The sequence below is a fragment of the Calypte anna genome, chromosome 2 (genome assembly GCF_003957555.1).
Source record: "Calypte anna isolate BGI_N300 chromosome 2, bCalAnn1_v1.p, whole genome shotgun sequence".
In the NCBI taxonomy this organism is placed as follows: domain Eukaryota; kingdom Metazoa; phylum Chordata; class Aves; order Apodiformes; family Trochilidae; genus Calypte; species Calypte anna.
Window position 1 is genome coordinate 21825465 of NC_044245.1, and position 27252 is coordinate 21852716.

At 40.0% G+C, this 27252-nt stretch overlaps 1 protein-coding gene across 3 annotated transcripts; it reads left to right on the plus strand.

Moving 5' to 3' along the window:
• The first annotated feature begins 7726 nt into the window (after window positions 1-7726).
• On the plus strand, window positions 7727-25631 carry CROT (carnitine O-octanoyltransferase). Of its 3 annotated transcripts, XM_030445106.1 has the most exons (17): window positions 7727-7830; window positions 8889-9012; window positions 10825-10949; window positions 11837-12018; window positions 12205-12329; window positions 14851-14959; window positions 16816-16909; window positions 17003-17128; window positions 17570-17671; window positions 18280-18363; window positions 18463-18570; window positions 18860-18990; window positions 20389-20512; window positions 21737-21815; window positions 22674-22767; window positions 22941-23060; window positions 24145-25631. In XM_030445106.1, exons 2-17 carry the CDS (start codon window positions 8898-8900, stop codon window positions 24263-24265), a joined length of 1839 nt encoding a protein of 612 aa, XP_030300966.1. In that variant the 5' UTR covers window positions 7727-7830; window positions 8889-8897; the 3' UTR covers window positions 24266-25631. The 3 variants fall into 3 exon arrangements, 2 of the variants coding, with proteins under 2 accessions (XP_030300966.1, XP_030300967.1); XR_003987199.1 differs by lacking the exons at window positions 21737-21815; window positions 24145-25631 and having other exon boundaries at window positions 22941-23027; XM_030445107.1 differs by lacking the exons at window positions 7727-7830; window positions 10825-10949 and having other exon boundaries at window positions 8962-9012; window positions 24145-25018.
• Window positions 25632-27252: the final 1621 nt, after the last annotated feature.

A 27252-nucleotide genomic window follows, 5' to 3' on the forward strand; every position in this document is an offset into this window, starting at 1 on the left:
GCTTTCTGTAAGAATTGTCAGTTTCTGTGGGTATTAAGTTATATTTATAATTTTTACAGAAGCACACAAAGAGAGGAGCTTTAGAAAGTAAAAGCACATAGCTGTCAATTTTGGCAAACAAGGTAATGGAATGAAGTGAAGGGTTTGTGCACATAGAAGATGAGAAGAGGGAAAAGATGAAAACTTTTTAAAGACTCAAAGCCAATGTTTATTTTCAAAATATGAAAGTGATGGAATAGTATTGGGCAAGACCCTTGTTAATGTTTTTTCCTACTTGAGTCACTGACTGCAACAAATGGAACATACAGCAAAAAAAAAAAAAAATCAAACCTGATTTTTTAAATATATATTATCGGTTCTCTAATTGATTTTAAAGGTGATACAAAAATTTCAAGCATGATAAAGAAGCACATTTAGCAAAAGTCCTATTTAAAGATACATTATCAGTTACTGAGAATCTTTCACATTTTCTGGTCTTACAGGTTTATTCCATCACCACCCAGCTTACTTTAGATGCAAATACCTGAATAGTTGGGAAGATCACCAGTGCCAGGAAATGACAGACCAAGGGTGGATTTACTTCTTAGCCCTGCACAGCAAGAAGCAGGGATCAAAATTTGTATCTATCAGACAAGAGAGCAAAACCAGCCTTGCAGGAGAGGGGTGAATGTGCATCTAGGTGGCACAGCCACCTGCTTTGAAGTGTTTTCTAGGCTTCAAGGGGAAGAGCCAACACCCTAGAAAAAAGGCAGGGACTGAGCTACACAGCATCCCGTAAGGGTAAAAGAAACTTCACGTGTTAGGTGTGACATAGCATTTGGCAGCAATATAAGGCAGGCATGCTGCATCAGTCCTGGTGATTTAAAAAGCACGGATTAGCAAGGCTGTGACTGTACAGGAGCTGCAGCAGTTTTAACACAAAGAGGCCTAGAACATCACTGAAGCAAAAGCAACCAAGAAAAGCCAGCCTCTTGTAAGAACTATATTCAAAAGTACAGCTTTCACACCTCTGCTGAACAGTTCCATAGAGGTCTGAAAAAGTTAACATAGAAGACCATCTATAGAAGATAGGAATAAACTATTGCATATGGTTAGTAGGCCAGCTGTAATTTCTACAGGTTGAAAGGCATAGTGGTGCACAAAAAAGACACTGGTTATGTATGTTGATTTTATATCAGCTACCATGGAGACCTGATGCTATCAGCAACCTGCAGATACCAGTGTATTTTGTAACTGCATTTGTAGTAATAGGAAGCCTTTCCCTTTCCTTCTCTCCATCTCTTTCTCCCTCTCTCTCTCTTTCTTTCTTTCTTTTTCTTTCTCTGTCTTATATTACTCTTCAAAAAATATCAGGTACAATATTAATAAAGTAAAAAAATTCAAAAGCATTGACTGAAGCTAAGTAACCTAGGTGCCAAAATGGGTTCTGATGCTTAACTGTAGACACATAAGCTGGACTACTTTATGGGTTTCACAGCTGTTCTGCATTGCTCTTAATCATTCCTAGGAAACTGAAAAATCTTTGGTGTTAAAAGATAAGCCTGCACCAGTAAGCAGTGCTTCTTTCCTAAACAAAGTCTGCAAAGATTTCTGCATTTCTAGTATACCCTAAATCAACTTTTCTGCCTTCAGCAGTTTCCCTGGGAAGGTGTGGGCTCTTCAGTGCCCTGACTTTCCTGCCCTACAGCTGCCACTTGTAAATGACAAAAGTGGAAACTGATGTGGAGGATTCTTTCCAGGTAGTTTTATATGGTAATGGTTATGAAGTAAGACGAGGCACACCTGTGTTTGGAAGGTGTATGATTTAAAGCACCTTGTACTAGTTCGTTCTGACCTGTGCTGTTATGCCCAATTCAGCTTCTCTCTATGACATACCTGCTATCAGAGGTATTTGATTTAAGGTACAGTGGATAACTATTTCAGTTGGAAGGGACCTACAAGGATGATCTTGTCCAGCAGCCTGATCAATTCAGGGTTGAGCAAGCTCAGGTATGCTGTTAAGGGCAGTGTCCAAATGCCTCTTGAACACTGACAGACTTGGGGGATTGGCTACCACTCTAGAAAGTCTTTTCCAGTATTTGATCACCCTCTCAGTAAAGAAAAGCTTCCTGATACTGTGTGTGCAGTGTATAAGCTTTTCACATATGCTCCTGAGCCATCAAGACAGGTGGAAGCCACCAGGTTCCAGCATACTTTGCCCCTTGAAGGCTCCTCCATGGTTTAAAACTCCAAAATTTTGGCAGAGGCACCAGTCCTGGTGCCAGAAATTGATACCTCAGGCTTGCTTGTTTGTTCCAAATTTACACACACTCCCATTACTGGGAAGATTGAGGAAAGCATTACCTGTGCTGCTGAATTTTTAGTATTCTTCCCAGGTCCCCAAAATCTTCTTTGAATGACCTCAGACTTTTTGTTGCAGTATCATTTGAACCCAGACTGAAAAGCAGGAATGAATAGTATTCTGAAAGTTGTAGTAAGCTCTGCATCTTGTGGTGTTGTCCTGAACTTGGGTCCCAGGGAAGCAGCAAACTTCCCTGAAAAGAGGATCTGGACTGCAAAAGGGTGCTTCCATTCAGCACAGGAGGGAATCACCAGTGACTGTAACTTGCCACTGTTCCTCCTCAATGCTGGTCCTAATGCAGGTTTTGCTGAGAGGGGTTGGTCTCTCTGACTTTGGCAAGACCAATTGGGCTGGTTCTTCCTCATTATGAGCTTCATCTGCCATACTCAAGGCACTGCTGTTCCATAAGGGTATTTTAGAGGGTATCTAAAGGGTTAAGGAAGGTTTTCTCTTACCAGTCTGTGCTGTAACCTTCTTTTACCCCTCATATACTGTGATGTTGCCTTCCTCCTGGTACAAAGTAGATCCAGAACCTGCCTTCCTAGTGACCATGCTGAGTTGGCTTCCATGCATCTCAGATGGCAAGTGTATGGCTCCACTTGATCACTTTCCCTCTCAGAATCTCAAATACTCCACTGAAGTTCTTAATCCGTAAAGATTTCTTACCTTGCCTTTATGGCAAGTTTCAGTTTCTTCTTAGTGTTTTGGACCAAAATACTGATACAAATAAACCTAATCATAAGTCAGGAGATGCTCTCATTCTCTAAAAACTGGAACTTATTTATTACCTATTGATGGTAAATTATGTCACCTGCTACACTATATAAACTGTGCACTGCAGGTCATAGCAACTGAAGTGCATGAAGTGAACTGCATTTTGCTCATTGCATCAGTGAACTGCATCAGTGAACTGCATCATTGTTGCATTAATCTGCAAGATTAAAAGTGGGTGAAACAATTAGAGGATGACTAGTAAGTGTGATTCTTTCAGAAATCACGATATAGCGCAAGAGTAATTTTTTATACACTAGTTATTAATACTGGTAACCAGCCAATGTAATTCTTAGTTAAGAACAGAAACATTGCTGGGGAAGTTGCAATCCACTAGAAGTAATTGAATGTGACCCATTTTGGGCAGTAATATGAGCACATACTGAAGTAAAGCAATAAAGACGTATTTCTCAGTTGTACACATGCTGTGTATGTTGCTTAATAAAGACTGACTTAAATTCACAGTTGTGAAATACACAGGATTATATGTACTGAGAGCAGTTCAATTTTTTCTCCTCTGTCAGTCATTATTGTCAGTAATTATTTATTATTTTAACAGATCTGCCCCGTTTTAGCACCTGTACTGGAACTATACTTCATGTCCTAGTCACTCTACTTCAAAGGATAAAAGTAATGATAGACTTAAATCCTTCACTTACAGATCACTTTTAGTTGCTTATATGGAAAGGCATGAAATTAAGCAGTTACCAAGCCATCCAGAAGAATCACAGAATCAAAGAGCAGTAGGGGTTAGAAAGGGCCTTTGTAGATCATCTATTCCAACCCCCCTGCCAGAGCAGGTTCACCTAGGGCAGGTGGCACCTCTGACTTCCAGGTGGGTTTTGGACATCTCCAGGGATGGAGACTCCACCCCCTCTCTGGGTAACCTATTCCAGTGTTCTGACACCCTCAAAATAAAATTCCTCCTTATGTTTAGGTTGAACTTCCTATGTTCAAGTTTTTCCTACAGCTGGGCACCACTGAAAAAAACTGTCCCCATCCTCTTGACATCTGTCCTTTAGATATTAATAAGCATTGATGAGATTCCCCCTCTCCTGATGAAAGTCTTCTACAGGCTAAAAAGACCCATGTCCCTCAGCCTTTTCTCATAAGAGAGATGTTCTAGTCCCCTAGTCATCTTCATAGGCCTTTTGTCTACCCTCTGCAGTAGATCCCTGTCCTTGAATGGGGAATCCAGAACTGGACACAGTACTCCAGGTGGGGCCTAACCAGGGCAGAGTAGAGGGGAGGATAACCTTCCTCTACCCACTTGCCACACTCTTCTTGATGCACCCCAGAATACCATTGGCCTTCTTCACTGCAAGAGCACATTGCTGGTTTATGGTCATCCTTTTGTCCACTAGGACTCCCAAGCCTTTTTCCTCAGAGATTCTTTATAGAAGGTCAGCCCCTAACCTGTAGTGATACAAGAGGCTAGGTGGAGTACCTGCAGAAATTGCTGAATTTTGTAAGGTTTCTGTATGCCCAGCTCTCCAGCCTGTCCAAGTCACAATGTTTTGCCTCAGTTTTGTGTCATTAGCCAACCTCCTGAGGGCACGCTCTATCCCTTCATCCAGGTCATTGATAAGTATATTGAACAGGACTGGACCCTTGGTGACCCCACTAGTTGGACCTCCAACTAGACTCCGTGCCACTAATCAAAAGCCTCTGAGCTCTAGATTACACCCACTTCTCACTTCAACCCCTATTCATTAATCTAAACCCATAATTCCTAATCTCACCTATGAGGATGATGTGAGAGACTGTGTCAGAAGCCTTGATGAAGTCAGGGTAGACAACATCCACTGCCCTCCCTTCATCTATCCATCCAGTTGTGCCATCATAGAAGGCTTAGTGAAGGCATCAGATTAGTGAGACATGACTGTCCCTTGGTCAATCCATGTTGCCTACTTCTGGTAGCATTCTGACATTGCTAAGATCTAAAACCTGCTGCTGAAATATGTAAATGTTTGTCTAACCAACTGAAATTTTTTTCTCCCGAATGCTGTATACCCATCCCTTTACTTAAAAAAAAAAAAAAAAAAAGTAGGAAATTATAGAGAAACTTATTTGTGGAAGACTTGTAGCTGATGGGTTCCAACATCGCTGGTGCCAAATTACTGAAATAAAATATTAATCACACAACACACATCCCCAGTTTTACTACCTGGAGCCTCCAGGGTATTGAAACTGCAAATATTAAGGCCATGTGGATGCTTCAAAGGTAAACATGACAAATAACAACAAAACCTTGCCTTCTTTCTTACTGTTTCTTCTGTCTTCTTAGTTCTACAGTGCCACAGCTGTATAACTTCTGCTCAGTTTTTTGAGGAAATCACTAAGTTGAGAGAAAGAGCTATGAACTTCTGTAAAGTCAAGCCATGAAATCTGAGAAAGGTAAAACTGGAGGTAAAGGGTCTCAGATATCCGCTGAGATAGGGTCAGGCAGTAGCTCAAGGATCAAAAGGAAGGACATCGATGTGGAAAACTAGTAATATCTGAAGGAAAAAAATGAGGTGGAAGACTGCAACATCAAGCAGCTGACCCTTTTCATTCTGAGTAGTAAAGAATCTGTATGTGGTTAACATACAAATACTAATTTAGTAGTTCATTAATTCTGGCTATCATTTGTATGTGTTAACCACAAAGTAACTGCTTTACATATAACTGCACATAGCATAAAGTGACTGAATAAAGTGGCCTAGGGAAGAAGAGAGAGTGAGATAGGCATTGGGAAACCATTTTGGCAGTAAAGGCATGGAGCAACATGAAAGCAACCAGAAGGTGCCACTGTTGTAGACGGAGAGAAGACGGAAGTCAAAGAGCAAAGCCCTATTCACATAAACTGTGACTTCTGTACTGTGCATGGCAGGGCATATCACAGAAAACATTTCAAAATTTATGCCAATACCATGAAGACACTGAAAGAAGACAACATGATCCCTCTTATGCCATCCTCTGTCCTTGATATTCCAGCTCTAAAAATGTACACATTTAGATAATAACCTTTCTTTTCAGGAACAGCAGAAGGGTAGGATTAAGTAGCAATTCAGCTGATGGACAGTTTATTTTATCTACTTTTTAATCTACTTTTTTATCTACTTTTTTTTTTTTTAATTTACTTTGCATTCACAGCACCTGTGCTAGGTGTGCTCCTATAAAAGTATGGTTAAAAGAAAAAAACTAAAAGCTTCCTATTTCCACCTATATAGTCTGAACAGGGTATTAGAATGTATGTATCTAATATAATATATCTCAAAAGTGTGGATGTAAAATTTTTGACTGAAGTCCAACTTCAATTAGTACAAATCCCTTGTTAAACTGAATTACGTCTTTTTGGAAGAACCTTTGCTCTTTTGCACAAGCTGTTGCCCTTGATTTTAATCTCTGAGCTGCCTTTGGACCGACCTGGGAATAAGTGAGAAGGACCAAGCAAACGTTAAATATTAAAAACCAATGTGTGACAGGAGCCTTTGATGAAAGGGGGGACCACACGGATCTGAAGTCTCTAGTCCCCATAAGGGGGAGCCCTAGGAGGCTGCATCCCTGTCGCTTATGGTAAAAAAGACATCTGGAGCCTCATAGGGGTGGTGGAAGCGGTCACTGAATAAGGTCTTCAATCTGGTCAGGGTTATACATGGTTTCTGTAGGTCCTGAGTCACTGCCTGGAGGCAGTAATGGCAGGCATCAGGCTGGTGCAAATCTTCTATGTCGTGTAGAGGCTCCTGCACGATGCAGATAGCCTGACACGCACCTCCCTCTCCTGCCCTGATGGTTACACCAAAATGCATCCATTACATTCAAGACTTATCTGAGCTGCCAGCCTTTCATCAGGAACTCCTTGGGGCTTGGGAGATCTTCAAAGCCACCAGGTTCTTCAGCAAGAGTGTGAGAGAGAGAAGGCTCTGTGCTAAGCTACAGCTCTCCATCACACATCACCCGCATACACATGCAGGCGGCCCTGACCCCTCCAGCCTGCCGAGGGCAGCCGAGCTGCCGGGAGTGCTGACAGCCGGCTCTGAAAGTTAAGCTCTCGTTAACCACGGCCAGTCCGACTGGGGAGGCTTCAAGTCTCCCCCAGTACAAACGGTGCTTCAGCATATGATAAAGTGTTTGCTGTGAGACGTGAGGACTGCTCCGAATCCCACCCAGTGTACAGCAGAAGGTTTGTGCTTACCCCAGCTCCGGCGGGGCTGCCAGTCACACCCCACGGGTCTCTCTCTCTCTGCCAGACGCCCCTCTGGCAGGTGTCACAGAAACCCGCCGGGGCGGGCCACAGAACACCCCTGCAAGCTTCTGAGCTCTTCCCAACCCACGAAGCAGTCAGTAGGCCAGAAGCCCTTCAGGGCCAGCGGGGTCCGCAGCTGGGCTTAGGCCTGCCGGGGATGCCTCCGGTTTACAAGCACAGACCATGGCGAACATCAGCCGGGGCAGCTCTGACTCTCGCAGCGCACCGCGGCACGGCCCGGGGGTACTCTGCACCGCGGCCCGGGCTGCGCTTTCCCCCTGCGCCGGGGCCCCCGCCTAGCTCAGAGCACAAAGAACTCCGTGCACCCACTCCGCTCCCCACCCCCCCGGCAGCCCCTCGGCTATCGCCTCCCCACGGCCGCCCCGCCCCGCCCGGCTTCCGGGCCGCTTGAAACTGGGGCAGAGGAGAAGGCAGTCAGCGAGTGAGCCGGGTAGTCTGCTGAGGGGGAGGCCGTCCCGGCCAGGCCAAGGTAAGCGGTGCTGGGCCACCGGAGACCTCCGCCGGCTTCTTTCACTGGGGGCGGTGCGGCTCGAATGTCTCCTTACACTCCGGCCCCAGCCCTGTCCGCCCGAGCCTCTCCGGGCATCTCCCCGGCGCCGGCCCTGAGCTGCCGCAGACGTTTCTGTGATGCCGCGGCGGTGGCCCTGGGCCCTGCTCGGCCCTATCCCGCCCTGGGCCTCCGTTCCGTCGGGCGGGCAGCGCTGGGGTCGGGGGGCTCGGCGGAGGCTGCGCCCCTTCCTCGGCTGCGGGCGTTCTGCGTGATGGCGGCTGCCAGCCGGGCTGGGCACCAGTTACTGGGCGAGGGATTTCCCCGTGTCAGCTTCTGGTCTGGGTGGGTGTGCCAGAGCAGGCTGCCTTCTCGGGAAAGAAAGCAAAGGCCTGGAGTCGGTTCATCGCGACGTACCCCGAGACGGCATCAATATCCGCCTGCCTGGTCATGGTTTCCCCCTGTTGTGTGTATACCCCTTATGGCTTCAGGCCACCAAGGAATCCTCAATCCTGACTTTGTCAGGGAATGATGCCCTGGTTTATGCGGAGGGGGTGAAACAACTGCGATTACTTGGTAGGCAGAAAAACGGGCTGAGGGAGAGACCGCATTACTCTCTACAGCTACCTGCAAGCAGGCTCTAGTGAGGTGGGTGTTGGTCTGTTCTCCCAGGGAACAAGCCATAGAACAAGAGGAAAGTGGCGTCAAGTTGTGCCAGGGGAGTTTTACGTTGGATGTTAAGAAAGATTTCTTTACTGAGAAGGTTGTCAGGCACTGGAAGAGGCTGCCCAGGGAAGTGGTAGATCCACCATCCCTGGTGGTATTTAAAAGACATACTCATGGTTTAGTGGTGGACTTGGCAGTGCTAGGTTAACTGGAATTGATCTTACAGGTCTTTTCCAACCCAAGCAATGTTGTTGTTCTATGATGTGTGTCTTTTATTATGTAATTGGGTGGGAGTAGGGAGGAGAATTATCACAGTATGGGGAGGTACATCATCTAGCAGGTTTTATTAACAGTCTGTTGCTGTTGTGCTGCAGATCTGCATAATGGAAAAGCAAGTGCTTGAGTCATCTGAGGAGCGAACATTTCAGTACCAAGATTCTCTGCCTTCCCTGCCAGTACCTCCTCTTGATGAATCTTTAAGTAAATACCTTGATGCAGGTAATGACTTAATATTTTAATAGTAGCATTCTGTGTGCTGTTGCAGCCAGGCTTATTTGAAGATGTTTGCACAGTGATATGTAGAGACAGCTGGTATCAACTGAGTAGTGGAAATGGCCCAGTAGATGGTAATAGTTTTTTTTGTTGTTGTTATGGCATCACATTTTGAGGCTTAAAAATGTTAAAATGGTTGTTCTTTAAGTTAATAAATAGCTCTCAAGGAGTGATAAAATCTGACAGTGAACTCGGTTGCTCTTGTTTTCTGATTCTGCTCTTTGTTTTTATAAGCATGTTATCACATGTCCCTTTTTTCTTGTTGAAGTTACTTCCTATTTCCTGTTCTTTGTTTCTCAGTCATTCTGTAATTTTGATCATCATTGTTGGTTCCTTTTAGTCTCACTGGAGGTTGGAGGAAAGTTAGTCCAGTGCTTTTTGTTCAAATCACTCAAATCCAGAATTTGCAGTGCACATTTCTAGGCACTAGCTCAGTGTTTCTCAGTGCTTAAGCTCTTCATTTGTTTAGTCTGTGAAGGTGAATGAAGAAAGGAAGGTGATTCTGAAGAACAGAACTCAGAATCATTCTGTGGAAACTCCTGTTGGAGGAGCACCTCAGGCACTTAACATTAATGTGTGCCTCTTGGTGAACCACTTGTCTGTTTAAAGTCAGTCAACTGGAAAAGCTGGACAAAGTGCGTGTCAGAAGGTGCCTTATTTGGCTTCTCTGCTTTGGATTCAGGATGACTAATCTTGTTTTGAAGGTAGGCTGTGAGCAGAGAAGGTGGCCATAGCTATATTGTTGGACTGGGAAAGAAAAGGCTCTTGATGAGGAGGAGCAAAAAAGAGAGCCAGACACCATCCAGTAACAGAACAAGAGGTGATGGCAACAAATTGAATGAAATACAAGAAATTCCCTTGAAACTTGAGAATATTATTTTTATTGTGAGGGTGGTTAAGCACTGGAACAGGTTGCTACCAGGGATGTTGTAGTCTCCATCCTTGGAGATACTCAAAACCCAACACAGACCTGAGCAGCCTGGTGAAGAAGAAACTAGTGGTTGCTGGCAAGCAGTGTTAATTGCAGCAAGACACAGTTGTGAGGAAGTAAGATTTTAATTTTACAGTGATAAGTGTTTGAGACCTTGCCTGGCTGAAGCTCTACTGTTACTTACAAAGACTAGATTAGAGATGATACAGATATGTGATAACTAAAAATTAAACAAGTATCCTTCCTTATTTCTTAACCACTAGGGTTAGCAGTAGCAAGGCAGACAAGAAATGTGCCTGTGTAGAAGCTGGTATCAGCAGTGCCTGTTACTGGACATAGATTTCTGGTAAGAAGGCTTTAAGGAGGGTTTTAAACCATGACTAGTCTTTTAAAAATGAATACAAGTAGCTTATGGCTGGTGCAGTAGGGTGGCAGACATGTGGCTCAGTGTATTAATTTACAAACAAAGTTTCTGTAAACTTCATTGTTCTGTGAGTTCTGTGGCAGCTGGTGGAGTTGCAGAACTCCACAGTAGTTCTAAGCTACAGTTTTAAATATATGGGATTTAGTATCTGTTAGTTTTTTCAGGTTTTTAGCAATTTCTTTCATTTATTAACATCTGTATTTATTTAAGGTATGTATTTATGTTCTATTGGAACATGCTGTGATTTATTCACAGATTTCTAAAAGATGTTTTCCCTTCAAATATTTGTTTTAGAAAAATAAATTTTTTGTATTTTCATCCACATCCTGCTTCTGCATATCTGAATCTTGAAACAAATCTAAGTATTCAGTTGTCTTTAAAATAAAACATTTCCTTTTTACAGTGAAGCCATTTCTAAATCAAGAAGAATATGAAAGAACTGAGAATATTGTTAAAAATTTTGAAAATGGGATTGGGAAACAGTTGCATCAGAAATTACTGGAAAGAGCTAAAACCAGGAGGAATTGGGTATGTATTTAGATATGTAAGAAATCAAATTTCACCTTATGGAAAGCTGGTTGTTCAGGACATAATTTAGACAGCCATTTAGGTTTTTTAACCTTAGGATATTCCTTATATCTTCTTCTTGGCCCATGGATACGAATACATTCACTTATATATGTGTGATTCATTATTTACAAAGTTGAGTGGCTAGGAGAGTTTACTAGGTGAAATGTTATGTTACTTACCAGCTTTTGAATACTTTGTTAGTCTCTTCTGTCACCTCTGTCCCCTCTCTCTTCAACCTGTTCCCCAACCCTCCCTCCCTCCCCCAAATTAAAAAAAAAAAAGTCTAGTCTACATCTCTTTATCTTTCTTTCCTTAAGAAAGCTTTGTGGTAGTATTTTAAAGTTTTCTTACAAAAGAGAAAGAGATACAGGGGGAGTCATAACCAAGTGGTATTTGTGAGGACTTTGTAAATCTTAATATGATACACTCTGGAGTGAGGATTTTCGGATGGTGAAAGAAAAAATATTTTATGAAATATCTGTCCCAGATTCCCTCTCACACAAATCTCCTTTCCTTTTGTTTGTCATGCAGTAATCTGATAAATGCGGCAGCAACAGCTGACATCTGTAAGAGTTTAAGATGATGAATATGGGGGAAGAACTCTTTATCATTATTTACATTTTATTAGTCTTAAGCAATACTGAATTTTATTCCAAGCTTGAAAATAGAAAAGCTAGATTTGTCATTTCTCTCAGCAGTTAATTTTGAACATATCCTGCTTCCCTGCTACATAGAAACTACTATTCAAAATATTTTTAAAAAGAAGTAGTAGTAGTAAAAAAGGCAGGCAGTTGAGCAATCAGATGATTATTAAAGTTCTGACTCAAAATGCTTTTCATTTTCAGCTGGAGGACTGGTGGCTGAATGTAGCTTATCTTGATCTTCGCATATCGACTCAAATACACTGTAATATGGGAGGCCCTGGCCCCTATATTGAAAGCTGCTGGCCACCCAAAGAGGGCACTCAAATAGCAAGAGCATCAGTGCATATATGGCATACCCTGCAATACTGGCATCTATTACGAGTGTAAGACTTAAGAAAAAATAACTTATTTTAAATACTAACTAATTATCTGTATGTACTTTAGTTGCAAAAATGTGTTTATGTTAATTGGCATCCATTCTCTGTCATAAAAAATGGGTTAATTTTGATTTATTTCCTTGCATAATGATAATGTCTCTCTTATAATTTTGATGTGTTTGTTTACTGCAGAGAGAAAGTGCCTGTTGAGAGATCTGGGAGTGCTGTTCTAGACATGAACCAATTTCGAATGCTCTTCTGCACTTGCAAAATTCCTGGAATTACCAGAGACTCAATCAGCAGTTCTTTTAAAACTGGTAAACAAATGCAAATTGGAGCCTAATATAAGCAAATTATTTGTTATTAGTGGGCTAATGGAGTGGTCATTTTAACCGTAAAAAACTTGCTTCCTTAAGCGCTAAATCAGATACTAGTTGTTGAGCACTTACATAAGTAAGGAAAGAATCTAATCTACAAATGGCCTTTTTGGTCTAATATTTAGTATTTTCTAAATAAGATCAAGAGAAAGCTCTGCTTCAGATTGTATGTTACCAGCCTGATGCCAGCATTAGGAATTAAAATAAGACAAATTCCATGTGTTACACATGTGGGGGGATTCTGCATGTTCTACAGACAGAATTTCAGCAGCAGTACTAAGTGCATCTTTTTTCCACAGAATGTTTCTCATGTGTGCTTCATACATTCTGTTGGGATAATTCTTTATTTTCTGTCATTGTGCTGTTTCTTGGCTTGGTCAGCCATTCCTGTTTGGAAGTGTTTCATAGTGCTTTTTGAAGCTGTTCTATTAGAATCCCAGCAGTTTACTGGAGTGCAGGATCAAGAGCTAGGGTAAAAGTGTGATGCTCTTTTTCATCCTCCACTAACAGATACTGTAGGATTAATAATCAACTAACTCATATAGTAACACCCTTCCCACACACATTCTGATGCTTTCAGAGTTCAGCAGAGTTCAGCAGTGCCACTACAGATAATAATGGGACAAGTGAATTCCTGTAAGACTGGGGAATTCAAGGAGGTATTGCCATGTCCCGTAGAAAATACATAAAATTTCCCTACCATGGGATATGATGAGAAAATGCAAAGTTGAAGGCAAGTTTCAAGGGTTTCATCTTAGCATTACATCTGAAGGGTCAGTTTGAATATTCAGAACATAGAGGAAACATTCAAAGAATAGAAATTCAGTATTCTATTCTGATTACAGTAAAAAGTCATTATCCTGTGGTGATAGAGTTTGTCATTTATGTCCATTTTTAACCTTAAAATACTCTAAGAAATGTATTAAACAATCTTGCTTATATAATTTTTTGTTCACGTTATACATGGCAGATGATGCCTCTGGATGAAATATGTAGTCCAGCTAGTTGTCTTGGTTCTCTTTGAAATAAGGAGAAATAGGAATACTTCCAGAGAAGGTGTCAAAATATGGAGATATTTGAGATGGGCAGAAGGAACTGCAATCTGGAGAGGGATATGATATTCTTCTTTGACTATAGAGGGAACTGACATGGTTGAAACACTTAAAGTAGTATACAGGTTGCAGGGTAGTGGACTTACAATTCATCAGGTAATCTCACCTTGAAGTCAAAGACCTCATTAAAAGCCAAGAGAGCTCTGTCAGTGGAACCTGGAGAGCCATTTGGTTGAGGCTGCAATGGACTCATTAACAAGAACAGGTGAAGAGCTCATTAGATGTCATTGAGTGCATTGGGTAGAGCTCTGCCAACTGTAGTGACACACTACATTCCAGACATGTTAATTCCAAACTTAATTCTACCCCTTGCATTACACAGCTATGATTAGGAGTATCCTTGCTAAAGTAACTGAATTAGATGTAACCCCTTCTGATTTTTGTAATGTTAGAAAATAATTTCATGATTTAGGTTTACATGAAATGACAAATTCTCTGCTCTAGAGTGTTTTTAGTAGGGTATGTATTGAATTATATTATTTGATTTGGAAAGCAAGACCATGAAGATATCTTATGACTTCTGTGAATGCCCATTCAATTAAATACTTGTGGGTATACATTGTAGCATATATCTCTTCTTTTTCCTGGGGTGAAGTACTGGACTAGTAGAGATGTAGCACAGTGGTTCAGTTTAGGAAAAATATAGCAGTGTTTCTTGGGATTTTAACATCTGTTCTTGATCAGGATCTTTTCTGATAAAATTTTTGTTTTGTCTTATTTCTAGACAGGCAGATTCAATAAGGCAATGTTATGCAACATACCTGGCCTAGTGTGGGCTGGTACCACCTGGGTTTCTCTATAGTGGCCAAATTGGTGTGCCAGTGTTCCCTTTCTACAGATTTGTAGATTGCAAGTCAGGTCTGATTGATCTTGAGCTGCATAACTGAAACTGGTAGCATAAACACTGACAACCAAAGAACTCAATTTTCTGCAAAGTGAGGTAGCATCAGGCTTGGTGCATTATAGTCATCCCTTTTGGAAAAAAACCCAACAAACTCCAGAGAAATGTTGCTAGATGAGTTTTGAGCAAACAACAGTCCTTTCAGTAGAGCCTACATGGTATATAAAGAAATTACATTTGCTGGTAGGTAATGCCAATGACTTGAAATAGTTAATAAAAGTGAAAGTTATGTACTCCTGTATATCTTTTTCTGACAGTTTAAAAAATGTCTTCAAATTTGCAGTAGGATGATACAATCGGAATGTTAGTCTTTTTTCTTCTGTCTGGATGAAGTCTGCCTGCATTTTGAATAAAAAATGGGTCTGTAGGACTTCATGAGTGTTTTTCCCATATCTGCCACTCACCCCCACAGTTGGATTTTGGTGTTTTGTTTTTTGTTTCATTTCAGAGACTGAAGGTGAATGCCCATCTCACTTAATAGTCCTGTCTCGAGGTAGAGTGTTTGCATTTGGTGTTATACATGAAGGCAGTATGCTGACGGCTCCAGAGATTCTCAGGTTTTCAAACTACCTTTTTTCAAATGAACTGTCCTATTTAAGCTACATAGCAAAGACAGTCTTTCTTTTTCTGTTCCCTCCACCCCAAAGCATTAGATATGAGAGAGGCTACAGCTTTTCTTGTAGCTGAGGGTAGAGATTTGAATAAATTATTTAGGGAATGGCATCCTCTTGCCATGAAGCATGATGATCGTGTACTATTCTTGGCCTGGAATTATTAGACTATAAGTAACATCATTCCTTTCAAGACCACTCCATATTAATAATTCTCTTATTGCTACTTAGTCATTATTAAAGATGAAGCACCACTGTCACATTGTTACCAATCTAATACACTTGTGGTCGTGTTTCACGAGGGTGAAGGGGTTGAAATTCCTGTTGGTGGGGGCAGCAGAGTCCAAAATTACAGTGTACACTGACTTGCTGCTAGCTGCAGAGCAGTACAGCAGCATTTCACTTGCATTTCTTTTCTTTGCATCAGCCCTGTAAGAAACAGCTGTGTTTGTGGCTCTTCTCATATTCCTGAGCTGCAAAGGAACAGAGTGAAACAATTTGGTTCTTTAAATGGTAAATATTGGTCCTGCTACAACTGGCAATGTTTAAAGCTTTTCCATGCTGCATCTCTTATCTCCCAGTGGTATGCAGAGGCTCTTACTTTTCAAATTGTAATGCAGTAGTAGCTATAAGGTATTTTGCTCTGTTGGTCAAGCTGCTTTGTATATGACATAAAGAGAGACTTTCCATGTAAGTCTCTCTCACTTTGGGATCTGTATGCAAGTACTTGCTATAGAGGAGCTGTGCATTTCATACAGCAATAACTTACTCTTTGTCAAAGTGCTGTTTAAAGAGCACAATTTTTGTAATTAAAATTGGCCAAAGGTAGATGGCCAGATTCCTTAGGTAAGACAAAAACTAGTTAGAGAAACCCAAAAATAACTTTTGGAAATCTGGTACTTTAAGATATTTCTACATGTTTTTCTAATTTCAGTAGTTGCACCTGGTAGATCAAGGAAGTAAAAAGAGATAAACACCTAGAATACAGAGAAAAAGCCGTAAAGCTTGCTATTGTCTATAGAAACTCTTTGGTTTTGTTTTTTTGTTTGTTGGCTTTCTATTTGTTTGTTTTTTCATTGTTGTTGTTGTTTTTTGTAACATCAACATGGGTATCTTATGTTTTTGTCAGCTGTGCAACTAATGTTGAGTAGTGAAGTTTAATGGGCAAGAACACCAGATCAAAGGTCAAGACAGATTAAACACCTGGAGTTTTTTTAACATCTAGAACATGAAAAACTGAATTTGCAAATTTTAAATTTTAAAATTTAAAGAAAGAAATTAGCTCTCAATAGTTTTTGAAAGAGCAAATGTGAAGAAGAGGAAGGAAGATTATTCTTGTGTAGTTCATTCTTTCTGTTCAGGCTGTCTTGTAGCTACTGTTCTGCTTCACATTTCAGAGTTTATCTTGAGTGGAAGTTTTTCCCTTCTATCAGATGAGTTGCTGTAAAAGCTGCAAACTTGCAGCATTGCAGGTGTCTGCTGCTCAGTATAATTTGATCTGCACAGCTGAAGTCTTAAATCTAATTTTAAATTAAGTGCATATGTAACATTTAGGATCATAATTGTTTACCTGTAAGTTTGTAGTGGGCTGGTAGCTGCAATTTCAATTAACCATTGATGGTTAATGGTGAAAACACATAGGAGGCCTTCAGCTGCCCTTAGGGTCTGTGGGAACTGGTTCATGCTTCACATTAACTTGTGAAAAAATGCTTTAGCTTGGCAAAAACAGAGATAAAAAGAATTACTTTTATCTTCTGTCCATATGTTCTTTGTTGACATCAGTTTTTGAAATCTTCTTAAAGGCAACTTGCATATATCCAGAAAAGATGCCATAGTGAACCGGATGGACCAGGACTGGCAGCCCTAACAAGCAATGAAAGAACAAAATGGGCAGAGGTGGGAGTAATATAATGGTTAATTCCTCACAAAAGCACTGTGATCACTGGAAATGCATTACTTCACTTAACTTTGCCTTTTTGTGTTTTGCAGTTACGTCAGTATTTGATTGATCTTGATCTAAAAAACTTGGCTCTTCTGGAAAAAATTGAGAGAAGCTTGTTTGTGGTCTGCTTGGATGATGCTAGTCCCCATGCAACTCCTGAAGACTACTCTGAGGTAGCTAAGGGTTTTGATAATGCATATCTGGTGTTGATTATACAAAAATTTCTTCTGCATATGTGCTTGCTCTTTCTGTAGTGAGGTAGCACTTTTCCAGAACAAAGTAAATGAAGCAGGTAAGTGTGCAGATAGTGCTTTCCATTGATCTGTAGGATTACTTGAATAGCATGAATGTTAGAGCATTGGAAGTAGGAATGGCTGAAATCTGTCTTCATAACCTTTTAGACCTCTCTGCTTCAGGTTCCTGAGAAATACAGTCATCAACTTGTTTACCCCTTGCAATTTAAACATTTAGACTTATAATTATGTTAAATTTTCAACAGGATGAAAATGTCTTACCTCTCAGGGAAGCCTCACCATCTTAGTCTGGGTTTAGCTGACAGAAGCTGGCAGTGTACTCAGTGCTGTTGAAAACCCACACTCTAACTTTTGCTTTAGGTTACAAGTCTGGGGCTAGCAGGTGATCCGACTGTACGCTGGGGAGATAAATCCTACACTTCCATATTCTTTTCCAATGGAACCTGTGGCATGTGCTGTGATGTAAGTTGAAAAAGTTGCACCCACCTGTCTTAATTTAAAAATGCTTGAGAGATTTATAAGATCTTAATTTCAGAGTATTATTTTTAAAATTAATTTGTTCCTTTTTAGTGTAGCTTTGTTTAGTAGGTACCTTGTCTGGCAAAAGCAGTCTGCCTTTGTAGTGTTTGATACTATACCATACTTGAACTAGGAATGTGAGTTCTGCAACCGTTATCTTAATTTTAAAAGTATTTAATGGGAGAGTTCCAAAGACAAAAATGAAAGTACAAGAGGGCTTAAAACTAACTCCTTGTCTTAGGTACCTATTTGAATAGCTATTAAACTTGGGTTTTTAAAAAATTTATTACTGAATGGCCAGAAGGGCCTACATCCTTCCTGAAATCTGCTTCTCTACAGCAGTAGTGTATTGTTCCTCCCTATCTGGCTGCAGAGCAGTCAAAACAGCAAGTGGACTTATTGGAGTTCTATATACATCGTGGAACTAGAAAAACAGGTTCATGCCTGTGTGGTGAAGTTGTTGGTCTGCAGGGAAGAGAATGAGGTAGGGAAAAAAGCAATTTGATCATCTAGTACTTATGCAAATAACGTGATGTCTTGCATGATTCCAGCATTCTCCTTTAGATGCCATGGCTTTAATTACCATGCTTGCGACTACCGAAAAGAAGATCATTGAGAGTGATGGAAAATGGAAGGTATCTGTCCTTTCAACTTGATAGTGGATTAGTTAATGCATCTTCTCCTATAGATAACATTTTCTGTGTTTCTCTTTCTTTGTGTCTGTATCCTCCCAGGGTTCCGATAAAGTGAGGGATATTCCGTGGCCAGAAGAACTTGTATTTACATTGGATCAAAAACTTATAACTGAAATTGGACATACTAAAGAATGGTATTACAAAAAGGTCGAATTTCTTGATTCTCTTTTTAAATGTCACTGTTTGTTTTGTTGTTTGTTTGGTTTTTTTCATTTTATTTAAATGTTTTAGCTGATGTTTGTCCGAGGTAGAGAGCAGGGATGAATTTATTATTAATCATAGAATCATCATGGCTGGAAAGTAATAAATTGAATCAGGGAATAAGTACCATGGTTAAATTTTTTACTTGTTGAATTATGTTGATTGTGTTTTATTTGAAGTGGCCAAGTTGTGATATTACTTGAATTCTGTGGCTTTTCCTGCTTTGTTATGACAGGTATCTGATATGCAGATAGTGATGTATGCCTACACATCCTTTGGCAAGGGACTGATTAAAAAGAAGAAACTTCATCCTGATACTTTTGTGCAGCTTGCCCTTCAGCTGGCTTTCTACAAGTGCCATGGACGGTAGGAAAAGCTCATTAACTGTAGTAGGAATTAAAAAACCAGACTCTTAAATAAAGGAGTGAATCTGGAGATAAAATGCAGTGGACTTGCAGTGCTACTGTTTAATTTCCTATGCTGATATAAGAATGAATAAGTAAGAGCTTTCTACTCCACAGATTGAATAGGACCTTACTTTTGTGCTATTGGTATCCATGGGTTAGTGCTCTTGGCTTCAAAAGAATTGTGTCCTTGTGCCCACAGGTATCATGTGTGTGCATGCTGTGGAATGGAGTGCAGAAAACAGGCCATGAAGTTGTGGATTTGGGATGTACAAAGTAAATAATTGGGCAAATGCCAAGAATGCAGTGGGTTAGGATTCTTTAATGCCAAACAATTTCTCAGTTAGAAAGTAAAGCTTTATCTGTAGCAAATGACAGCCATCAGTAAAATGGTTAGTGTTCCAAGCGTGTAAAAAGCCCTGCAAATCTAAGTGACTCACTTGCTTTAGCACAGTTAGATGTGAAAATTTGATCAGAACAGTAGAACTATATATAGTGACCCTCCAAATGTTTGGCTCTGCTTTTTTTGTGTGTCTTATTTATTTTGTATTATTTGTAAAAGCCAGTGTTCTTCCTGGTATTAGTGATCCAAAGTTTCTCTTTGCTAAATTGCACTGACTAAGGCTTCTTTAAGTCAGCACAATGTCACAAGCATTGCTTGCTTCAGAAAAAGGAGTGTTCTGTCATGTGCACATACTGCTTAGTCACTGGAGATGCCTATCTTATCATTAGAAATGTCACTAGATCTCACTTTATTCCAATGTTCAGCATACTGTCTGACTAAATAGCTTGTGAAGTCTGTTCTAAACATGCAAGTAAGTTTCATGTAACCTGTATATTTAATGGTAGACTGTCACAGGGCTGGGGGTTCTCTAGGTAAAAGATGGATGTGTGTTAGTATGCAACAGGAAGGATTTGAGCCTTTTCCATATAAACACATTGGGAGACACTGCTTATTTCTAGTGTGTCTCAGTTTTTGAGTTTTTGGATAGTGTAGGTGGTTTCTTTTTAATGGAGATATATAGCAAAACCGAAGCTTGAGTAACACCAGTTTATTTTCACTAGAGGCTGGTAGATTATAGTCTGTAGAAAATAGCCATACAGTCCAGTCTTTTCAAGGCATGGTTACAGGAAGCACTGGCACATTCTCAGTCATCTTTCTCATAAAAGCTTGCAGAACTCCTTTCTGGTTTTTTCAGACACAAAATTTGAAGAAAAGTAGTTGGTTACTAATACTTCTAACTAGGCTAGATAAATAGGATACTTCACAGATTTTTTTAGAATTATTTTTTATTTTCTCCTTGAGAGAGCATACAGTTTTGTGAAATTAATGAGATATTCCCTTGTTTTCATATCTTAGCCCAGGCTGCTGTTATGAGACTGCCATGACGAGGCGTTTCTATCACGGCCGCACAGAGACCATAAGATCATGCACTGTGGAAGCAGTGGAGTGGTGCAAGTCCATGCTGGATCCTTCTGAGACTGTAAATGCTGAAATCCTACTTAATCATCATGTGTTTATAAGGCTTCTCATTTGATCTGTTTAACACTAATTTTGCTGTTGTGTCATTAATGGGAGTTGGCCTGTTTTCAGTGAAACACATTTCAGATGTTGGGTTGGTTGAAGTATGGCTTTGGTGATTGTGACTGAGGTGAGCTGTCATGCAGGACTGTTTGATTTTTCTATCCTATTTACCTTTTGGGTTCAAGAATGTAAGTGTCTTAACATATTCACACTGATTTTTTCATACCTCAAGAAGTAACTGGGTTGGATCCAGTCTATTCTGTTCTGGAGTGATCTGTTTCAAGTGAAATCAGGAGATGTTAATCTAATAGCTGAGTCTGAGAGCAAGGCTGAAATCTAGTGGCAAGAGGGATGTATTCCAGAGTTTCTCTGAACAGCTGAACCTGTGACCTTTTTCTTTACCCAACAACTGCCCTCTCTGGTCCTTGGCTGGCAAAGTATGTCATGCCTTTATTGCCAAGTGAGAGCTGTACTAAAGCGCTCTCTCTCTTGTCCTCACTGTGCATTTCTCAGAGCCTGAGAAATGAAGCAAGTAGATTTTTGAGACAAAAGGCTGTATATCTTTAGGAAATGCAAAGGTTCTATGTGCACCTGAGAAACATGCAGGAATATAGCTATCAGGAATTACATGTGAATAGCTATCAGGAATTACATGTGATTGATAATTATGATATTGAATAACACATTGTAGTGGTCTTCACTAGCTTCTTTTGACATGTGCAGGTTTAATACTCATTATTCTTACTATTATTCAAATCTGCTTTCTTATTGCATATATGGATTGCTTTTATTCCCCTGCTCCTCATTTATCAGGATTTTATGGCTAATTTGAGATTTGTTACTTCCAGCACTAACAGAAGCCTTTTTCTTTTTGTTATTTTAAATACCATCTCCAAAAATCTTCCCATTGCTGTTTTTTCATGATGAATTCTCAGAGATTAGGAAAACATTGAATCTGCTTAAAACTCTTACTTTTAAAGTACAGAAAAAATGCCAGAAGTTTAATTTCTAATACCGTCTAATGTGCATTTCAAGTTCCTCCATTTTCTTTTATGTAAAATTGCTATAAACTGTGAAAGGGAAAAACCTTCCAATCTGTCATTCCTGATGAGTTTCTCCTCTGGGTTATTTTTGTCTTTTTCCTTTGTTTTTTTTCCTGATCTGTCTCCCTTGCTTTACACAGATTTACAACCGATTACAACTGATGAATAATGCATTTGCAAAGCATAACAAATTAAGGAAAGATTGTGAGAATGGAAAAGGTACTCCAGGATCAAGAGTTTTCTTGTTTTGGTGGTTTGGGTTTTTTTTTGTTTGTTTGCTTTGTTTGGGGTTTTTTTGTTTGCTTGTTTTTCCTTTTTTTGTGGGAAAAATATATTGGTATGTTTTTATCTGTCTCTGTTTTCAGCCCCAACAAAAACTGTCCCTTAACACTTTATTCTTTATTTTCTGTGAAAGGAGCTAAAACCCAGTCCTTGCTCCCTTTCATATGCCCCCAAAGTTACATTAACTTTGAATGTTAATTCATTTTTTCTACCCAGCTAAACATTCTTTCAGAATACTTGGAAAGTAGGAAATGTGAACTTTTAAGGCAGAGGAGAGATTTGGGTGAAATTTAAACCCACTTGTGTTAGGCTATTCTATGTGTGGTAGGCTATTCTATGAATGAAAGCAAGTAGCTGGGAAACAATCATCTGATGAACCTTCACCCTCTCTCCATCCTTCTTGGTGCATTATCTAGGCAGCTGTGGCCCTGAAAGCCTCCTTTTCACCTTGTCCACATAATTGCTAGTGAGCCAGTTTCACTGTGTGGATCTCCTCCTTCTTGGCTGAAATGGAAGTTTTCTTGGGTTTCATTTCCCACAGGAACTGTGCTGGGTTTATATTACCTAGTTCATTTGCATTAGGGCTCAGTGTTGCAAGCTGAAAGTGGTGAAAACCTCTTAGATCACATATTTGAGACATAGTTTTGTATGCTAGAATATAAATCTTATTTTTTACTAGACTGTAATTTGTTTGTCCTTTAGCTCCTATTTGAGCTACCAGCTATCCAGACCACAAGAAGAAGACAAACAGGAAGTGCTGCTTTTAATGATGCAGTATTTGCATTTATTTGACAGGCTTTGATCGTCATCTTTTGGGTCTCCTACTCATAGCACAGGAGCAGGGACTGCCAGTGCCAGAACTTTATGTGGATAATGCCTTCACAGCCAGGTAATTTGTATTCTTGGCCTGTGGAGAGGTTGTATCCCATGATTGCAAGGACTTTGTTACATTGGCCTTCTGTCTGGTGATATCTTGATCTCGAGAACAAAACTTTTTTGTAAAGCTCACTTTGTTTTTAATTATCTCTAAAAGTGCTGGTATTGTTTTGTGTTGGTTTACAGTGGAGGAGGTGGGAATTTCATTCTTTCCACCAGTCTGACTGGCTACAGTAATTTTACTGGATCTACACTCCCTATGGTGCATCATGGCTACGGATTTTTTTATTCAATCAGAGAAGACAGGTAAGGATATAACTACATTTGGGGCTTGGTTCTGTCTCTCACAAAGGGAAAGGCAGCTAGCAACTAGAATGAGGAAAGGAGAAGACAGAATAAACATTGCTGAATGTGTCAGAAAAGGTCAAGAAGTGAGGTATGTGAGAATAGAGACATTAATGTTCTGGGAAAATGTCTGGGAGGAAGTAAGAATGATGGAGGTGAAGTCAGCACCAGGATACAATAAGCAAAAAGAGTGGGAAAGGGGAAAGAAGGGAGGAACAAAAGAAGTTAACTTACTTTTAAAGTTTTTGTCTTAGAGATCATTAAATGTAACATGGAAAGATTTTTCTTTAAAAAGTAGCAGTTGACAGAGATCAGGTAGAGTATAGGTGAGCACACTGCATCGTTGTTGGCAGCTGGGCACACATTTCTTAACTCAAGACAGACCTCTTTCATTAACAAAGAAAAGCTAAAGTGTTTGGCCTCACTACTCATAAAGTGGATTTGAAAAGATCCAGCTTTGGCTTACTGGTCTTATGGACAGAAGTTACTGGTTCTTAATGAAATGAAATAAAGCATTTTGTGTTGAGAACTTGCAATTTTGTGATTTAGGTGCATTTTGGATGACTTCTTTCTAATGCTAAATATGGAATATGAGCAGAATTGATTCAGTTTGAGAACACAAACCATTTATACTTTGATTATATAGCTCTGTTAGGATGAATAGAATTGGATAAAGATTTACCTTTTACTAGCTAAATAGGAAAAAGTTCTTTAAATATCAGTCTAGTTGCAGAGAAGAAATTTAATTCACAATGTTTTCAAATATAAGCACAAAAGCTATATTTATATGACATAAAAGCTATGTCACTGTGTTTGTAGAAATTATATTTAAATCAAATAGTCCGTTTTCAAGATCTGTCAACATCATTGCTTCACAAAAGCACTAGGGATCTGAGTCCTTTATGAATGCTGAGACAGTATGTTCATGTGATAATTTTTACTTCAGTTTTTATGTCAATAATTTCACATTTCAAGGTAATTTGTTTGACATCTGTCCTAGACTGGGACAATTAAGAATGGTAAGTTCATTGTTTTCTGTTGACAGGATCCTCACTACCTGTAGTTCTTGGAAATCATGTCCAGAGACTGATGCAGAAGTGCTCTGTAGAACTGTGCACCAATGTTTCCAGGACATGCTACAATTAACTATTGCAGCTCAGCTGTAAGGTTGATAATGATGTCTTTGCAAGGCCATGACTTATATGTAGTAATTACAACTGAAATGTTACTCAAGAGTACTGTTACACTCACATTAAGGCATTTAATGATCTTTGTGAAATCTACTTTTTTTTTTCTTTTTTTTATGTACTGTGGTAACCGTATCTATTTAAGAGTAATGTAGCCATTTGCAACAACAATGCAACCAGTAGTACCTTATCTAAGTAGAACTATGCAATAATAAAATATGCCTCAACAATGCAAGCATACTTAAGAGACAGGGTGTTGGAAGTGAAGAATTCATGGCAGATTTGTAATTATGATCTTAGCAGTAGCACATAGAATGCTTTGTAGTCTACTGGTACTGTATGTGGAGCACTTAACGGTGTGGTTACTTTAAGGTGATTTGTTTCCAATTCATAGTGGCTTATGAAATGTAAGTGCTGCCTCTGTCAGCCTGTATGTTATTAAATAAATTATCTCTCATTTTGCTGCTGGAATGATGCCAAATAAATGTATCCATGAATGGGGACATTCCCACTACATTTGTAGTATGAAAGCACTACACTCTGAAGTATTTTGAAAAAAGGATTTCTGAATAATAAAGCTAGAAAGAGTATGAGTTCCAGAGTTTTCATCTTCCACCAAACTGTGAACAGGTGCTGCTTTACACTAATAATGCACAACAAAAATAAGCACTGAATACAGTTTGGTACTCTTTCCAGATTTTAAGACTTGATTGCTCTGTCTCATCAGTTCTTTATTTTCCTGTCCTAGAAAATAAATTCTTTTTAAAATCAGCTTTGTATTGGTGGATTTGTGGGTTCACTGTGTAATGCATAGCAAATAAACTTTGTGAAAGAGAGATGATTTTGGGAACAGATGAACTTGACACAGATTCTAAATTACCCATTGTTTTCTCTGGTTTTTGGGGTGGGTTTGAGAGAGAGCAGAGACTATTATTTGTTCTACAAAACCAACTGCATCCTCAGCTAACATCAAACCAAGCTCTTTGCTTTCTGGAAGCTCTTCATATTTTTTCCACGCAGCACGAACAGAGTTTCCTTTTTGTTTCCTTCCTCAAAACCTGATGATTCTCTGACTAATGGGCCAATGTATGTCTGAAAACATTCTTGTTATTTCAGCCTTATCTTCCTGTACTTTCTTGGACTGTTTGTACATCCTGTCTAAATTAAACTGACAACTGTTTGTTTAATGGTTGATTTCTTGTACAAATTTCCCACAAAGTAAGAATCCATTCCTTTTTCTGAAGTGCTTATAATAACCTACTCTGTTTCTTGGATGTAAATGGCTTTCTGAAATCTCTTAGTGAAGAATTAGAATTTTTGCTGAATGTTGCAATAAAATTATTTTGAAAATAAGTACCACAGAATTGTTTTTGAGATGGGGATGGGTAAGTTTGGTTTTTAGAGAAAATCTTGTTTCTGAGAAATAGTTTAATATCAAGAATATCCTTAAATATTTTTGTGCTAGGTTGACAATGTCTCAGTTCTTTCAAGCAACCTTCCTTATATCATAGTCCCTTGTTTATGTTCTCCTTTGTACCATTGCTCTGCTCTCAAACTGCAGATGACAGTTTGCCATTCTGCTATAAGCTGCAGGGTCAGCCCAGCATAAGGGCTGTTTCTGCTGCTTCTCTATGAGCCTGGGCTGCTGACAGGCCCATTGCTACTTGAGATCCTGAAGATTCCAAGGGCAGGGACACAGCCTCTGAGTTGCTTCCTGAAGGGGCCCCCTACAGCTACCCAGAAAATCTCTGTTCTTCTGTAGGGAGTGTTTGGGCCTGTTATAGAAGTAAGGAATAAATGCAAATACGTATTTTCATAGAAGTCTTCTATTTCAGTTTGGCATTTTAGTGCATATACATCACAGCCACAGCACGGCCAGCCAACTTGCAGATCCCCCTTCCTGCAATTGCAGAGCCAAGTTAATTTTTCACTTTGAGTATCCTGTGCAAAGGCAGCTTCCTCTCACAGCAGGATTTGGGACAGCCCTACAAGAGCTTGGGTGACAGCAATGCATTTCTTCTGAGCAGCAGAAAGATGGGTTCCTTTGCCTCCTGCACTTCTACTGTCTTCCTAGATATGGAAAGTAAGCACAAGTGTAAATCTGGATTTGGACCTAATCCTGTGGAAAGTGACATTCAGCTGCATTTCCCCTGAGGGATGAGTCTGGGGCAGCCCCTTTCCCAGTCACCAGGACAGGTGTGGCTGAGGAGTTTCACATCGTGGCTGAGCTGAGAAATGTTTCAGAAAGTATATAACTGTGGTGCAAACCCACAGCAAGCAAGAGCAATGTCATTTTTTTGGGTTGTGGACCAAGATGCAGAGGAGCTCAGCACAGGGTGCAAGAGGGAGGCTGTGACATTGCCAGGAGCAAACCTGACAAAACGTAACACCAAGCAGCCTGGGCAATCATCTCTTCTTTCACCACAGCAGCTCTCCACAAAACAAACAAACCAACAAATAAACAAACAAACAAACAAAAAAAACCAAACCCAAAACCACCAGCCTGAGGTGCAGCGTGAGGAATTTAGGATGAATGAACCCAGTTGAATTCAAAGCTGCATCTGCCTCAGCTTATTTTAAAGCTGAGAAAAATTTACTTGTTTGATTCTCACTCTTCCCTGCCCCATTTGTTAGACTCCTTGATTATCTCTGTGTGAACAATGTACATCTCTCAGTTGAAGGATGAAGCTTCGCAGAGGAAACCCACCAAATTCTGAGGCTTCTGAGACTTTATTGACTGAGAATTAAATACAAACTCCAGGGAGAAGAAGCCAAAGGGTCACTGCAGCCTCTCCATCTACCAAGGAGGCTGCAGTTCAGTGGGAGCTGGAGTTGGCAGTTTTCCTTTTGCAGAGAGAGTCAGGACTATGATTGGAGGCAGATATCTGCATTTGGGAAGTCCAGTGGTCATATTTTTCTCTGACTTCTAGAGGAAGAATCCAAACTGCCTGAAATGAAGCCCTGAC